The 16,263-nt window shown below is 35.9% G+C and overlaps 7 protein-coding genes across 8 annotated transcripts; 1 reads left to right on the forward strand and 6 right to left on the reverse strand.

Moving 5' to 3' along the window:
* Positions 1-23: 23 nt before the first annotated feature.
* On the reverse strand, positions 24-1,515 carry RABA5d (RAB GTPase homolog A5D). Its single transcript, NM_128725.3, has 2 exons — positions 1,054-1,515; positions 24-536 (listed from the first exon to the last, which is right to left on the reverse strand). Exons 1-2 carry the CDS (start codon positions 1,385-1,387, stop codon positions 211-213), a joined length of 660 nt encoding a protein of 219 aa, NP_180726.1. The 5' UTR covers positions 1,388-1,515; the 3' UTR covers positions 24-210.
* Positions 1,516-2,522: 1,007 nt separating this feature from the next.
* AT2G31690 (alpha/beta-Hydrolases superfamily protein) lies at positions 2,523-3,977 on the reverse strand (the record flags this gene model as incomplete). Its single annotated transcript, NM_128726.1, has 1 exon — positions 2,523-3,977. One exon carries the CDS (start codon positions 3,975-3,977, stop codon positions 2,523-2,525), a length of 1,455 nt encoding a protein of 484 aa, NP_180727.1.
* A 2,962-nt stretch (positions 3,978-6,939) lies between these two features.
* AT2G31700 (uncharacterized protein) lies at positions 6,940-7,998 on the forward strand (the record flags this gene model as incomplete). Its single annotated transcript, NM_128727.1, has 3 exons — positions 6,940-7,020; positions 7,325-7,451; positions 7,811-7,998. The coding sequence occupies 3 exons, from the start codon at positions 6,940-6,942 to the stop codon at positions 7,996-7,998; spliced, it is 396 nt and encodes a 131-aa protein (NP_180728.1).
* Positions 7,999-8,187: 189 nt separating this feature from the next.
* Positions 8,188-9,623, reverse strand: AT2G31710 (Vacuolar ATPase assembly integral membrane protein VMA21-like domain-containing protein). The gene is made up of 3 exons (NM_128728.4): positions 9,463-9,623; positions 9,229-9,329; positions 8,188-8,707 (listed from the first exon to the last, which is right to left on the reverse strand). Exons 2-3 carry the CDS (start codon positions 9,323-9,325, stop codon positions 8,487-8,489), a joined length of 318 nt encoding a protein of 105 aa, NP_565728.1. The 5' UTR covers positions 9,326-9,329; positions 9,463-9,623; the 3' UTR covers positions 8,188-8,486.
* A 1,840-nt stretch (positions 9,624-11,463) lies between these two features.
* AT2G31720 (B3 domain protein (DUF313)) lies at positions 11,464-12,405 on the reverse strand (the record flags this gene model as incomplete). The annotated part of the gene is made up of 1 exon (NM_128729.1): positions 11,464-12,405. The coding sequence occupies one exon, from the start codon at positions 12,403-12,405 to the stop codon at positions 11,464-11,466; it is 942 nt and encodes a 313-aa protein (NP_180730.1).
* A 261-nt stretch (positions 12,406-12,666) lies between these two features.
* Positions 12,667-13,937, reverse strand: AT2G31725 (FAM136A-like protein (DUF842)). Its single transcript, NM_128730.3, has 3 exons — positions 13,693-13,937; positions 13,134-13,271; positions 12,667-13,059 (listed from the first exon to the last, which is right to left on the reverse strand). Exons 1-3 carry the CDS (start codon positions 13,819-13,821, stop codon positions 12,877-12,879), a joined length of 450 nt encoding a protein of 149 aa, NP_565729.1. The 5' UTR covers positions 13,822-13,937; the 3' UTR covers positions 12,667-12,876.
* A 42-nt stretch (positions 13,938-13,979) lies between these two features.
* Positions 13,980-16,109, reverse strand: AT2G31730 (basic helix-loop-helix (bHLH) DNA-binding superfamily protein). Of its 2 annotated transcripts, NM_128731.5 has the most exons (6): positions 15,769-16,109; positions 14,907-15,025; positions 14,732-14,797; positions 14,589-14,654; positions 14,458-14,502; positions 13,980-14,380 (listed from the first exon to the last, which is right to left on the reverse strand). In NM_128731.5, exons 2-6 carry the CDS (start codon positions 15,021-15,023, stop codon positions 14,213-14,215), a joined length of 462 nt encoding a protein of 153 aa, NP_180732.3. In that variant the 5' UTR covers positions 15,024-15,025; positions 15,769-16,109; the 3' UTR covers positions 13,980-14,212. The 2 variants fall into 2 exon arrangements, with proteins under 2 accessions (NP_180732.3, NP_001325383.1); NM_001336345.1 differs by lacking the exon at positions 15,769-16,109 and having other exon boundaries at positions 13,982-14,380; positions 14,907-15,121.
* Between the last annotated feature and the right edge of the window lie 154 nt (positions 16,110-16,263).

The raw sequence follows: 16,263 nt of genomic DNA on the forward strand, positions 1-16,263 counted from the left end.
CGATAGTGGTTACCTAGTGATGTCATTGAAATTATCGAGATTATGCAATAAATAATTATCGTATAAATTGTTTACTATACGATCCACACATAAACACTACAATTTTTGAATCTATATGATCTGCCCTTTTTTCTATGGTTGAAAAAAATTCAAAAGAAAAAAAATCCACAAATGAAGCAAAAGAAAAATAATTTGGGATCAAAATTCAGGTCACGAGGAAGAACAGCAAGAGAAACCAAAGCCTTGTGTGGAGCTTTTATTATCGTCCTTAACGAGACTGACTCTGTTTTTCATGCTTAGTTCGGTTTTATAAGTGTCGGAGTTGAGTTGTTTCCGGCTTATATTGGTATAGATGTCACGGATTACCATTTCGAAAGCTGTTTTAACATTTGTTGAATCGAGAGCTGATGTTTCCATGAAAAATAGTCCTTCGGTTTCAGCTAGTGCTTTGCCTTCTTCCACGCTCACCGCTCTTATGCTTTCTAGATCGCATTTGTTTCCCACCAGCATCCTCGCAACCGTTGTATCCGAATGTGCTGCCAAAATAAAACAAAAACCACAAATGAATCAACAAACCAGTATTCAAATCAAACTTGAACATATAGACTTCACATTTGGCCTAAGTAAAGAATAAGTCACCAGAAAATCTTGAAGATCTAAACCGTTAGCGGACTAGACAACCCTCTATTTTTGGAGCGGATAACAAACCGTGGTGGACAAAGTTTACTTCTACCTAAAAGCGGTACGTAGTTAGTCCGCTGCAGACTTGTTCTATTTTTTTCGATCCGCACTACTACGGATTATAGTTTATGAATGGTAAATAAAAAGCAGTCCAAACCGCATATACATTTGTCCGCCATGATCGCCACAACCATTCAAACTCCTAATCAATCAACACAATCTACCAAATCTGGAGAATAAAGTCCACAATTCCACCAAATCCAGCTTCCTAATTTGCAGTTTCAAGACCTAATTGACTAAATCCACTATTCAAATTGAGGAAATACTAATCTTAGCTCAATCAAATCGCAATCAAAATCAATACAGACTTACTCTTGAGCTCATCAAGCCAACGACCAACACTCTCAAACGTGGATCGACGACTAATATCGTAAACGACGAGAGCTCCGACGGCGCCGCGATAATAAGCGGAAGTGACGGCACGAAACCGTTCTTGACCAGCAGTATCCCAAATCTGAGCTTTAACTTCTTTACCTTCGATTTCCATATTCTGCGTCTGGAACTCGACGCCGATCGTGGCCTTGGAATGAGCGTTGAACTCGTTACGAGCATAGCGAGAGAGAAGGTTCGATTTCCCGACGGCAGAGTCGCCGATTATCACTATCTTGAATAGATACTCTTCTCCTCCTTCGTCATCGGACGACATCGTTTTTTTTGTTTCTGATTTTGAGAGAGAGAAAGTTGCAGACTGGTTTTAGAGAGAGAGAGAGAGAGATGGAGCTGGCAAAGGAAATGATAGAGAAGAAGACATAATGCGCATGAAGTGGTTTTAATTATTTGTTTTGAATTATGTGCCATGTAATTCGGTGCAATTATAAGTTCTTGTCGTGTCAAAAACTAATGGGCCAAAATATTGTATATTAAGCCCAAAACAGCCCATAATTCATCAGCGTTTAAGTAGCTGAGGCCTCTAGAGTGCGGTTGGTCTAAAATGAGTATTTAACACATTTTGATTATTATCTTTGTTAATTTAATGTGTAAATGATTACGATGTATATTTCTGAATGGCTTAACAATGATAATATATTAGACATAATTTTCAGTCTTCGAAATAAGTTACTTTGAATCATATAAACACAAAATATAACAACAATCAATAGTCTATATACTGTATGTTCCCACATATGAAATTGAAGGGCCGTATTCTCTAACGTTAGTCAAAGTATGACCTAATTACCATGGCCGGAGGAATTAGGGAAGAATAAGAGGAGACCATAGCTTAGTCATCTTAAATATACTAATAAATAATTTCGGTGATAAAATTCCAACTACAGAGAAATTAATGTTTAGATAGTCAATTCCAATTTGCATGAAACATAGAATTATAGTAGAATGATGATAAAGTGAAGTTAATGTAAGAAACTAAACATCCAACTAGGGAGAATGTTTAGTTAGTCAATTATAATTTGCATGAAACATACAATAAGTATAAGTACAATAAATGACAGAAATTCAACACTCATTGTTCACACATTCAACCAAAAGCAATTTAGAGTTTTTTTTTGCCTGGTTTACTACACTAGTTTAAGTTTACTAGCTTACATATATGATATATATATACCTTTATAACTAAAATATTAATATTTTAGATATTGGAAAAATGTAAACGCAGATATGAAAGTATGAAACACAGATGCATTACGCGTTTGCGACTTTTGAAAGATGATTGATTTATACATCTAACCTTCACTTTAGTAATATATACGCTGACGTTGTACGAATTATAGATACACTTATCACTATTTGTTCCATCTTAAATACTTAAAACCTAAACTTTAGTCCTAAAATATATTACAATACGACATATGGTTAGAAAAAGAAAAAAGTAGATCCACGGCATTGGACCAATACATCATTCGTTGTCTCTTCAAGAACATCATCTTCTCGCCATTTGTCTTTAAAAACTCTAATGCAACATTGTCACTGTCCTCATCTTCATCGGAATCGACTGATCTCGAGTTAGTTCTCCGTTGGTTTAGAAGATCGATATAGGTTTGGAGATCGTGAACGCAAGAAATGTTTTGAACATCGAAAAAATCTAGCGTGAGTTCCACCCCAACATGAACATAACATGAACAGCTCCATGGAAGCTCATAAAAACCACCTAAAACCCTAAAATTCTCATTGAATAAAACACCTGGAAGTTTTGTGACCGGATCATTGACGTTAGTGATCCTCAAGACCTTAACACCTAGCTCTTCGCAACGTTTTTTAAACTCCAAGTTACCAACCCTAGGTCCTGCGAAAGAGAACACGGTCACCGGAATATCTCCCTTGCCAATCCTCCGGTTTAAACCTAGTTCCGCAATGTCATAAGCAAGAAGTTGAGCCAATGAGCTTCCCATGCTATGTCCAGCGAGTGTGATACTCATCTCTTCTCCTTTATACTTATTCATCAATCTCGAGATTTCGGACAGAAGCTGTTGTCTGCAGCTCTCTAGTCCGAATTTGCTCTCACTCTCATCTGATGTGTATAAACTCAAGAACCCGGATTCAACCTTCACGTCGAGACGCGGGTTATGAGGATGGAACCTAGCAGGAGTTAAAGAGCTCATGAAATTTGCCAACCATTCAGGGTTAGTTACCGTTCCACGAAACGTCACCACAATGTCTCTCCTCCCTAAACGTTTCACCGAGTCATCGGATGAAGCTGCAACGTAACCTACCCAACGCGCTCGTCGATTCATCTCGTTCTGGATAGGACTGATGTTGATGTTAATATCCGGTGTGGCGTAGATATATTTTGTGACTTGGTAGTCCTCAGGTTGGTCGATTTCGGTTTCTTTAAGTAGGGTTTGTTTGCCGTACTTGCAGTTCAAGTAACGTTTGGAATTAGGGTCTAGATCGAAGGCTTTGTAACAAGTGGAAACTAAGTTGCCGTAGCGAGTGATCTCTTGTTGGAGAAGAGGGTTCAAAGGTTCGATGAGATCTTTCCAGTTGTTACATCCTTGTATCTCTCTCCATACCCGAGATAAGGGTACAGTCGCTGCCCCACTGGAGCAAGGAAACTTTGGTGCACAATATATCGGAGGAGGAGAAGAAGAAGCAACCGGAGAATTTAGAATCACTGGTGCTAATAGAGAAGAAGAAGAAGAAGAATTAGCAGTTTTAAGTCTTTTGGGGTTTTGGTAAGAAATAGGGAGAGAAAGAGTATACGGAATAAAGAGTGTTTGTTGTGGAGATCTGTTTCTTAGAAATGGAGCATGTTTCATATTAGGGTTTTGGATCAAGGCCATTGATGGAAGATGACGTAACCAAGAGAGAAAGAGAGGGGTTTGTGGAGCTTTTCAGAGAAATAATTTTTGTGATGTATTTATAGTGAACATGGATAAGACTTCCCCATATTTTTGCGTGTATTGACTGAGAAATGAGATTTAAGTTAAAATACTCGAATTGCGATCGTTTTGTGAGAGTGATAAGAATAATTTATGTGGTCGGTTTTCTATTATTAAATTCTTATAACATATGATTAATCTTTTCAATTTCTGTTTCTCCTTACTTCAGTCTTTTGTACGCGTTACCATATCATGTGTGGACTACAAAATATAATTATTAAATTATCGACTATATAGTATATACCAACTTAAATTCCTCGTATTCTTGACCATAAATAATGTAGTAAAGTGATGAAGGGTTGAAAAAAAGAAGATGAAGAGACCAAAGTGGTGAAGTAATAGTCTGTCATATTAACACCTACGCTTCCTACACGCATACATGCATATTCTTAATTTGTCATTTTGCATGCTGCTGAGGAACAAAAACTACACTGAATAAATGATTAATATTTTTGTAATTAATTGACAATAAATGTTTAGCTTCTTATATATACGAGACATAAGCAGTTTTTTCAGTAATTTCTCGTTTTCACTAACTTCATCGTTTTCCTGTGATGCTTGCTCATCTAGTAGTAGATGAGCTCTCAATATTTGTGAATATATATTGACGTATATATTATAGAGTATCAATGTAATTCTATAACTCGATATTTATAACCAGTGAGCTTTCATCTTCGTTGCCACATAGGTTAGAAAAGCATTTTAAATTGAAGTCAAACTGCCGGAGAGAAAATAAGTAATTTATCTAAACAAGAACTAAAGAAAAAAGAAAGTATATATATATATCTATTAATCTTAGAAAAATTCTGCATCTTGACACGCTAATTAAGTAAAGATTTGTTGGATTTTGGAGGTCTGATTTTCTTTTCTATTGGCAGTAAATTCTTTGTCGAATAACATATATAGACTAGTATAGTAAACGTCGATAATTTCAGCTTTTAATATTACAGATTATTATCGTATATGGATAACAGAGACCATATATATAATACGCTTCTTCCATATTCTAACAGACCAGACCAGACCAGACCATATATATGTTTCAAATTAGTCCTTTACAAATACATATACAATGCCAATGGTGTATATATAATATAATTTTTATTTTTTGGAAAAGTATATGCAAGGGTAGACGTAACATGGTGGTGGATTGAAATTTTAAAGTTTGATGGGATCGTTTTATTTTTCCAAATATTACACTCTCAATGCGTCCATTTATAGTTTTTGTAGTATATTTACTATAAAATTTTGATTAGGATAAACCAAGTTGATCCAATATAAATCAAAATTTATATAAAAAGGATTGTATTTGATTAAAGAATAATTCTGAATTGAAATTTTTGTCAATTTTTTTTAATCTAAACATATCCCTAATCATGCCTTTTTGGCAATAATATCTTTTTTGCAGAGAAGAAAATAATACATTCGAAGGAGAATGAATACGCGGAGACGAAAGATTTTGATTTTTGACTTTTGAGTACGTTTGACACATGAGAGCAAAAAGTGGACTCAAATAGTACGGAAGAAATAGCAGTTGTGTTTGTTGTTGTTCGTTATTTGACCCTTCGTGGCGTAAAACTCCCATGCACCTTCTTGTTTCTTTCCTCTCTTTTTTTTTCTTTTCTTTTCTGTTTCGTTTTTTGTTATATTTATGTATGTCTCGAGAAAACAATTTGTCTTTTTTTTTGTATGATCTTCATGAGAGGATTTACATGCTACACCAAAAAAAAAATGTAGCTTGACGAAATTTAGGGATAGTCTTATGCCAAAATTTTATTTTGTATATAATTATATTTTTAATTCAAACAATTTTTTTCAACGGAATGGACTTAAACTAAAATAATGGAGTTAAATACAAATTTTTCAAAGTAATAATTTTACATCAAATATAAATTTTGTATAGATTTTTTTTTCTGTTAAGGACAAAAAAGAGTTTTAGCAAAACAAAAAAAAACCGTAAACAGTATTAGAATCGTTTCTTTTTTTAATAAAGAGTATTAGAATAGCTATAACTTAGAAAATATATATAAAAAATAGTTAGAGATATGGTATCATATTTGGATAATTAGCTACAAATTTTGTATAGTAAAGAAAAAACTATTGCAAATCCAAGACCAAAAACTAAAGTTTCTAACTCGTCGTTGTTGTCTTTGGTATCGCAAATAATGGTAGGAATTTTTAGTTATCAAGTATTCGTCAATTGTAATGTGACATGTAGTCTGATGTAGATCATGAATATACAAGAAAAACATTAAGTAAAGGTAAAGCAACGTTGCTTACGCCGAAACAATTTGTGATGGGAAACATATATCCAAACCCAAATTGAACCAATGTCCGGAATGTAAACACCAATATATTTTTTTACAGTAAAATAATATTTTTTCTAATCTATTTGATATAATTTAATAAAAATTAATCTTTATTCTTTTGCATGGCGCTGACATCTTTATAGGTTTGGATAACTAGGAAATTTCGTGGAAGTCTACAAAAATTTGAAAACAAAGATTCACAAACTGAACAGTATTTTCCGATCCTAAAGAGAAGAGCCTTTATTAGTGTTTGGTCAAATCCACTACTTGATTCATTGCATGTACCATGCGTAATTTTAAATCTACTCTTCAAGCTCACATTGTCAATTTTGAGAAAAAAGCTGAAAACCTTAAAAACATTATATGAAAAGGATAAATTTTCCAATAGAATATTAAGCAAGATGCTATTCACATGTTTCAAACGAAATTTGATCCTTTTTGTCCACATTTCTCTTTGGACCAGAACCGGGTTACTTTTCTATTCATCACCGAATGTGTAATATTTGTTTACTTGAGCTAACTTAAACTCGAATTAGCAAACAAACATCACGAGTATGTGTCAGAGAAGTGTGGACAAAACGTATCATGCCTCTCTTGCTGATGTTGCTATTGAAGCCCAAACATATGCTTACTACGTATCTGCCTCTCTCTTGAGGCTCTTTACAAAATCTGGAGACAACTTTCTAAAGGCTTGGAGCCACAAAGTTTAAGATATGAGAATTTTTACAGAATGTCATTTCCATTCAGTCTCCCTCAACAACTCGTAAAGGCCTTGAAATCTCGTGTCATTAGTTATTTTGAACATGAAAGAGTCTTCAAATCAACATTCTTCAAAATCCTATATGCTGGTGGAGATAATGAAAAGGCATTAAACCTTGAAAATTCTTGTGTGAAATGGATCTTGAAAAACACCGGGATATGATGCATATCTTAAACTAGGCGTGGGCATTCGGGTATCCGTTCGGATTCGGTTCTTTTCCCGGGTATCGGGTCTATTCGGGTAGGAGGTTGAGAACCATTCGGGTATTCTTAAAATTTGGTTCGGTATCGGTTCGGGTTCGGGTCGGTTCGGTTATTTTAGTAAAAATGTAAAAATAACCAAAAATACCCAAAATATTTTCGGGTTCGGGTATTTTATTCATATATACCCAAATCTACCCAAAATACCCGATTACCCGTAAATATATTGGTTACTTTTATCCAAATATAAGCAAATGTAACCAAAATACTTAAATTACCTAAAAAAAACTATAACATTGGTTATTTTTATCCCAAATATATCCAAATGCATATAAATTACTAAAAAATCTAGTATATTCGGATTTATAATTTTAATTTTGGGTGTTTGAGGTATTACAAATATATATATATATATAACTAATATTTTTAACTTTACATTTGTATTCGGGTACCCACGGATATTAGATTCGGTTCGGGTTCGGTTCGGGTTTTTTCGGGTAGTGAAGTGGAGAACCCATTCGGATAATTCTAAAAGTCGGGTTCGGGTTCGGTTTGGTTATTTTTCGGGTTTTTCAGTTCGGGTATTCGGTTCCGGGTATTATGCCCAGGCCTATCTTAAACATATTTGTACTTCTTTGTGGCGTACGTTCTAGACTGTAAATCAGCTTTGTTGTTGAAAGCTATCAACTCCTAAGAGTATGAGAGGCAGATAAGTGCTTTGATCGTAATGATCAAGCTGCTAACCAAAACTGATGAAGAGCACAAGCCAAAGAAGTGTCATTTTTGCCACTGATTGTATAATTCAATATTCGTTTTCTTTATCTAACTTAAACACTCTAAGAAACGAACAAATGTCAAGAGAATGCGGAAGAGAAGTGTGAGAAAAACAGATCAAATTGCTTAAAATTAAACAATTATGGACACAGCTGTTTATGGTTTTTGTGAAATTTTGTCCTACAACATTAGCTATCTTCTCTGTCCAACATGAACATGTCAAAGTTTTTCTGCTCAACTAACCCAAAACTCACAACACAGAATGATCTAGCAACCAAACAATACATTGCAAGAACCTGAGCTCTGCTCCTTCTGATGCAATCTCGACACTGTTCCTTGTTTAACAAAAATGGGATGTGGCAAGCTCTCACTCTTGTTTCTTCAGCGCAGGGTCAGTATTTGTGACTCCTGATGTCAATTTCTTAACACTGTCTTTAGCCTCTGCAACAAACGAAGCGTCTGGCTTGTGTTTATCCGCAGGTTCTTTCAGGGCCAGACAGATGTAAAACACAATAACTACATTGACTGATACCACGGCAAGAAATCCACTCAGTAGTGTCAGAGAATGTGGAGACAACGTTGTTGACCCTGTCGAGATTTAACAGAGCAACACGGTCAATTTCTACAGCATTTACTGTTAGAAACTAAAGCTGGGAAACTACAACAGACAAGCTACGTGAGCCTGAGAGAGAAAGAGAGACATTATGCCAAAAGTACAGTAACCGACTAACAGGCTATCACATGTGTAGATGATCAAACTTCATTACATGAACTACGCGTCAAAGACTAAACTGCCTTTGTTACAAGAAGTAAGGTTACAACCATAGAATAACCTCTTGTAGCATTCCAGCTCCAACTAGTTTCTATGATACCTACAAACTAAGTTCTAATCAAAGAAGTTTGCAGTTTCTAAAAAGTTACAATCAGAATTTCTCTAATCTGCCATCAGATCCCAACAACCAGCTATTCTACTAAACCAAGTTCCACTAAAACTTCAACTACAGAGTTTACACGATTAAGCAAAACTCAAAGTTAGAACCATCAATACAATTAGAGCAATGACACAGATGTCCTCATACATAAGTCAAACCTGGAAATTTTAGCCTTACCAGGAAGCAAATCATTGTTGAATCCATATAATATTGCAATAGGAAGAATCCACATAAACATTGATGCAATAAGGAACTTCTGCATAACCCCAGCCATGGTTCTGCATCCAAATTGTTAAACCACGAATCAACGAAGATGCAAGATGTGGAAAACAGAATACACGAATCTATATATAGGGTTTTCAACAGAATAACCTAAATAACACAAATTAGGCGACAAAAGTAAAACTTTACATTGAATCTGGCGAGTTAACTCGGTCTTGGACTCAATGTCTCTCGCAATTTGCGAAGTCGAGATTTTTTCTTTTCTCTACAGAGTTTCCCTTGTCAATCAAAATCACAAGGAAGCCATTATTAAACCAGAAAGATATACTAAAACCACATTTCAATCCGGCATAAGCCGGTATATTTATTCGGTTCAAGTTCGAAGAAACTACGTGCCGTTTTCTAACCAGAGCATACCGACTACACGTTGTTTTCCACTACCTGGCAGAGTAAATGAACGTGTTCTCTTGTTTGACTTTGGGAAACAAATAAAATGAGTTTCTTTCTCTTCAAGCTAATGTCGATTTGTTTGCAGACTTTTTTTTATCCTGCGTTTTAAATATTTTTCAAGAAAATAGGGAAGGCAATAATAAGCAATGGAGAAGAAGAGGGCAAGATCTTATGTCACCTTTTCAGTATTTGCCTCTTGTGACTAAGTCTTCATCTTTAGTTTGGCCACCTTATGTTGAAGAAGAGCTTCAAACAATGTCTAAGGGGCCGAGTGAGTCAATGGTTAACTCAGGGGAGGCTCGTTAGGTTGCATATCATGAATATGCGGAAATCCCTCTAGCTCCTTGAATGCATCTGATCTTGCACATTATGTGGTACAAGGGTATGTTCTTTTCTTTGACAAGGTAACAATTATTTTTTCCTTTGGTCTACTTTCTTCGTTGTTTGTGTTATCTGATTCATTTTTTCTTAAAGTGGATATTTGGCATGAAGCATAAAGTACTCCCAAACAATTGTTTTGTTTGATGCGGAAAGTTTCTAGAGAAGAGTCTGCTAACTTTTTTGGTGAGGTGATTCCTGGACTGGATTGTGTGAATTTCTTCTCCAATTACCATCCATGTTAGGAATGCACTATCATACGGCAGACCATGTCTTGATGGAGTTATGTCCGGGGAAACCAACACTCAAACTAGTTTCTATGTTTTACGCTAGGATTATTTAGTATGAAAAACTTGCATGCCACGACAATAGAGCAAGAGTCTACAATAAACAGAGATTAGTCACATAGCACAACTGTTTTGGTTGGAATCTCTAGTTACAACCGGAGATGGATGTCCAGCTCTGTGACGGAGACCAGTGAGCCTCCTCCTATTTGCCTCTTGCACAACTTCGCCATGAACATATTGAGCTACGGAAAAAGCTAGTTGAGTATTCTTCAGAGAGCTCAGCAGAGGAACATGGCTTGGCTTCTTATCGTGGCTCATAGGTACGTCACTGCAGTCTACCTAGAGGACCAATTGGGTCAAAGTTATATATTATTTCTGAATTGATTATGTGAGATATATTCATGTCACTGTCTGTTTACTACATTCTTTCGTTATATATATAATTGGTGTGTTCCGACTTCCGATCTTACGAGTTTATATGACTTTCGTTATGTCATTGACTGGTTTGTTCCGATCTTACAAGTGGGAAAGAAAACTTGCCAAAAACAAATATCATCCGTTCAAACAAAAAGGAACTATATAAGGGATGAAAATCAGCACAATCTAAAACAAACTCGTAATGTTAACACTAACACTCAGTATATTGAGCTAAAAGACCCAAAAAAAACACCTAGATAAAAAGGACAAAAATCCAAAAAAGCCATCTTCGAATATAGTTTGAGATGATCAAGAACACAAAGATTTAAGAATAACTCTCTTTATTAGTTTAAGAAATTTACTCAAAACTTAAACTCTCAACTCATAAGTTATACCACATGTTGGTATCTCCTTATATAGAGATCTCTTAAACAATCCTAATCCTAATCCTAATAGAACTAATATTTAGATAACTCATAAATATTGTTTAGATATCTCCTAAAGTTTCTAGTCCTAATCTCTCTAGGATTTAATGACTTAATTGTCAAGTCATATTCAAACTTTAACTCAACATCGAGTGTCTGAAAAAAAAATACTTGCATGGCAAACCTCGGCAGTAGAGCTAGAAGAGCTGTTTTTTGCTGCTGGAAACTCTTAACTACAACCGGAGCTCGAGGTCCAGCTCTGTGTCCGAGACGAGTGAGCTCATCCTATTTGCCTCTTGTAAAGCCTCGAGACAAGTCGTCTCCTCGCACAATTTAGCCAATAAATTTAGGCACTCAGTCGGAGCTGGATCTGGATCTGAAAGAACGAAGGCGAAAAAGAGCATGTCTGGGGAGTGGAAGGACCAGATCCGAAGCCTAGTGCCTCTCTGTAGAATGTTATCGGTGACGACCTTGTTCCATCCTAAACCTAAGACGTAGTTGGAAGTGGAAGTCATATCCCATCTCTTGAGCTTAAGCTTCCTCTGTAGACCCTTAGAATTCACCACGATCACATCCGCTCCTTTGTCACTGGCACTAATCTTTTTGTGATGTCTATCTATTTTTTCTAACTCTTCCTCGTTTAAGAAGTCCATATCTAGTATCTGCTTCCAGGGCATCATAAGACGTGTCTGAAGTTCGTCGACATCACTATTGGGAAGAACCTTCACAAATATCAGCTTTGCATCCATACCGTTCACTTCTCTCATCACGTCAATCAGCCATTCCGTCGGTGTCCTATCTTCATCTGTCACTATAACCGGCTTTCTGTTTCTTACCGGTTTGTTTGAAACCACTTTTTGAGGCCTCTTGGACTCTAGATGGCACGAACTTGGAGAAGAAGCAACACGATTAGGGTTTTGTTCCGGGTCTTGATTCTTGCACTCATCAATCTTCAGTCGTTTGCTCAAGCTGGAATTCATAGTTGTGCTCAGACTGTAATTAATTAATCTTCTCAGTCTTCTCAGTCTCTCCCTCCTTTTATCACCTTCAGTGGATGTTTCTCCTATTTCCTCATATGCAAAAGCGCTAACCGTTCTCTCCGTCGCTACACATAAAATATCTAACGCTCTCTTCCCTCCCTGCAAACCATTAAGTTGATCATCTCCTCTCACCATTGTTATAAAAAATAGAGAGACAAGAAGAAAGAGTTAAGCGGCAGAGAGGAGTTTATAGTCTTGCTTTTATATGATTCTGATTGTCAATTCCTTTCACAAACGAACAAAGGTATATATAACTCTCTATTATTTTTTATTTTTTTTTGTTAGTGATAATCTCTATATATTTTTATATTAGTTTTAGATATTCACTAAATTACTTGCTTCTATTCTATTGGTTAGTCTCTTTTGTTCGGTTCAATCTTTAAATTCATGTATTTATCCTCAATTTTTTTTTATAGAGTTTTAAAGTTTTCGCTAGGGAAGATGAAGAACAAGCAAATACAGTTATTCCAAAACAGTGGCAAATTTTAAAACTTAATATAAGAAAAAGGAAAACAAATTTGTAGATCATATTAAGACAAAAGAAAAGGTCTTTTCAAACAATATGGCTAGTCAAGTTCTGGAATCCAAGGTTTTTCACGAGAGCTTTTAGTTGGTTATGTTAAATGCTGTCTTCATTCTCTGCACAATATGTGGTAATGTATTGAGATTTTCCTCAATGGATTTGTGCACACAACTCTCCATCTCGTTAACCGCTTCAGGCCTTATCTTCTGGAGCTTTGAGGCCTCAAACTTGTCTTGACACACCACCAGTGATCTGTTCAATCTTTCCTATACATTCATTCAACAAAAATCAGTCTTTATACACAGCAAACTATGTATCATCTTTTAGCAGATATCTTTACCTGAAATTGAGCCATTTCGTTCTCGAAATACTGTTGAGATTTGACAACGGGAACACTGCAGTGCTCGACGCAGTTACTTATCTCCTCTTGCTTTCTTCTTCTATCAAAGCACTCATATGCACATTTGAAATAAGCTTGCTGCAACAATGATATCGTTGTCAGGGTTTAATTAATTTGAATCAACGGATCATATAACTCAATATAGCAACCCAAAAACACAAGAGAAGGTGTTAATAACTCTCATGCTTCTGAAGACAAAGCAGAGCAATTGTTATGCAACGAGACACGCCTACTTATCGAATATCCTACAGAGCACAATATAGTAATTAAACCAGAGCAATTGTCGTGAACCTAATCCATAGTGTCTAAAGACGAATATAGTACGAACCCAAATGCAAATTTTCAGACTTTTTTCATGAACCTACTCAATTCATCAAATTTGAAACTAGCATTGTATCAAACCAATAAAGATTCCATATTCAGAAGCTAACATTGCTAAATTGTTATATCAGAGAGAATTTATGCTGAGCTCGCGAAAAGTACAGATTTTTGTATATACCTGAAGGGTGAAATTGATGTGATCTTGGATAGGAGAAAGCTGAGTCTGAGCAGCTACATTAACTTCTTCAAGCTTTCTTCGAAGTCTCTCCGATACGATTTGCTCTTCCGCCGCAGCGATGTGATCCATTGTCGCCTTCTCTGTTTAGCGTAATTTTGATTTTAGGGCTTTAGGGTTTTAGCTAGCTGCTCTCTTCAATAGAAGATCCTTCAATAGCCGCAAACAAAACGGGTTTGACAATTTTGGGTCGGGTTAAGTTTCCCGGGTTTCTCTAAACCGGTTAACTCTTTTTCACCAATTCAAACTTTATTAAACAGGAAGCTAATTCCGGTCATTGACCGGTCCGTTAAACTTCGCATTAGAATCAATTGTTACAAGAAGCCACCACAGAGTTGGGATTAAGCAGTAAAAAATAACAGAAACAGCCATCACCGACTTCAAGGTCTCTCCATCAATACATGATCAGACCAAAGCTTTGGCTAATTTTCATTAGTCTTGAGACAGAGAATTTAGCAGCAGCTCATTGAAAGGGCGAATTAGAAGACGAGAGATTAAAAGCATGAGAAGATGTTGGAGTCTTCACAGGAGCCCAAATATCAGCACCATTGGTTTGAGCAACTTCTGATGTATACTCCAATGGAACAAGACATAGCCCTTTACTTCTTAAGCTGTACTCTTCCACTTCCTCCTAGTTACAGAGATGGAAAATATCAGTCTTGCATTGTGATCCAAGTAAACGAGATCCAGATCATAGATTCAGCTCACCTCTGTAGTAGAAGGGGTTGCTTGCAGATAAGGAGCACTTAGAACCTGAACAGAGAAAATCAAGCATAATCATCATTGGATTGGAGGAGGTGAATGAATGAAAAGTATTTGATTAGAAAACTTGAGCAGACCTTGACTTGTTCTTGAAGAAACTGAATGTATTGCATTCCCTCTAGAAGAACTGATGCAGTGTCGGTCTGCATAGATAGAGACTTGAACATGGCTAGAGAAGACAAAGAGCGTGTAAGAAAGATTATTTCGGACCAAGTAGTACCTTTCCGTAAGGGGAAACTAGTTGTTGAAGAGCTGAAATACGTTCTGCTAATTTGTCTTTCCTCTCCTGTTTAAACCACAGAACAACAAAGTTTCAAGATCATTAGCATGCTGGTACAGAAATGTCCGGTAGCTTCATAGCCACAATGAATTTTGATTTTGATGTATCACAAGACCTTGGAAGAGAAAGAGAGATCAGATGACTTGTGTCGTTTAATTTTGTTATCTTCAAGCGAGTAGACATTGCGCTTAGTCTCCATCATCATCTCTGCCGAGTCTCTAGAGTATTCCATTCCTTGTCATCAAACAAAACAAAAATGATCGGTTTTTCGACATAAGAAACCGGTTTACTTGCTACCATTTATAAAGATAATCTCATGGCTTCATCCAAGGCAAGTTGCAGAAAAAAACATAAGATTACAACTCAACAACTTGCTTTTGCAAGCGTCATAAGGACAAAACTATACGCCTTGAGATATTCTCAGACCAGACAAACAAAGTGGTGTCTTGGTTTTAACATCAAAATTAGATGTTAACTACTACAAATTAAGGGATGCAAATCTAGGTTTGGACCAACTAATGCATTGGAAGATACGACTTTTGGATTAGAAAACAAGAGCAATGGTCAAAGAAAGTAGATAATGGTCAGAGGTTATCCATATAAGATCACATCAGCTTAAAGTATTATTTAAAGTTTAGTAGCACAATCATAGATGTTTAAATATGATATCATACTTTGCTTCCATACATAGACAATACATTGTAGGATGCATGAAACTACGGAATTAACTCATTAATTTAGTTCATCTAATGAGCAGAACTAGTTAATCATTATACGTGTTTTTATTTTGGATCGAGTTAGCTCCATTAGACAAGATTCAAAGCTAAGCAAACTTCAATAGAAAAACCCCACAAGAAGATGAGAACAAAAAATACCAAAAGATTCATGATTTTATTTTGCCTTAAAATACTCTAAGTTAAGTCAAAAAGACCAAAAATGGGGAACAAAACAGAGTAAATGAAGAAAAAAGAACTTACAGAGAGAAGAGACTCAGCATTTGCCAGAAACAGCAGACTAACCAACAAGTAACTTCACAAACTCTAAAACTTCTTGGTCTAAGCTCTCTAAATGGGTATTTATGTCACCCTAAGCACAAGACACGATGAAACCCATAAACGAGGATCTTGGTCTCTCTAGTGTATATATATTTTTACTTTCTTTTGTCTTCAGGTCTTGAAGAAAGCCATTAATGAAGCCGGAGCTCCAACGGTGACACGATTCCAGAGGTTTGTGTTTGGATGAAAACGGCGTCGTTACTTAAAGGGTCGTGAAAGAGAGGAGTTTTAGTTTTATGTAGAGAAGAAAGCAAAGAAAAGAGGGGACTACGTTTCATATGTCTTTTTCTTCATTTTGTTTTTCCTTTCGTCCTCTTCATTTAATTCTCATTAAATCTATAGATTTTTTTGTGAGACAAATAAATTGTTAGAATATATAATCGTAAAACTTTATTCTGTTTAATTCAAATCTCTTAA

The sequence above is a fragment of the Arabidopsis thaliana genome, chromosome 2 (assembly GCF_000001735.4).
Source record: "Arabidopsis thaliana chromosome 2, partial sequence".
NCBI lineage: Eukaryota > Viridiplantae > Streptophyta > Magnoliopsida > Brassicales > Brassicaceae > Arabidopsis > Arabidopsis thaliana.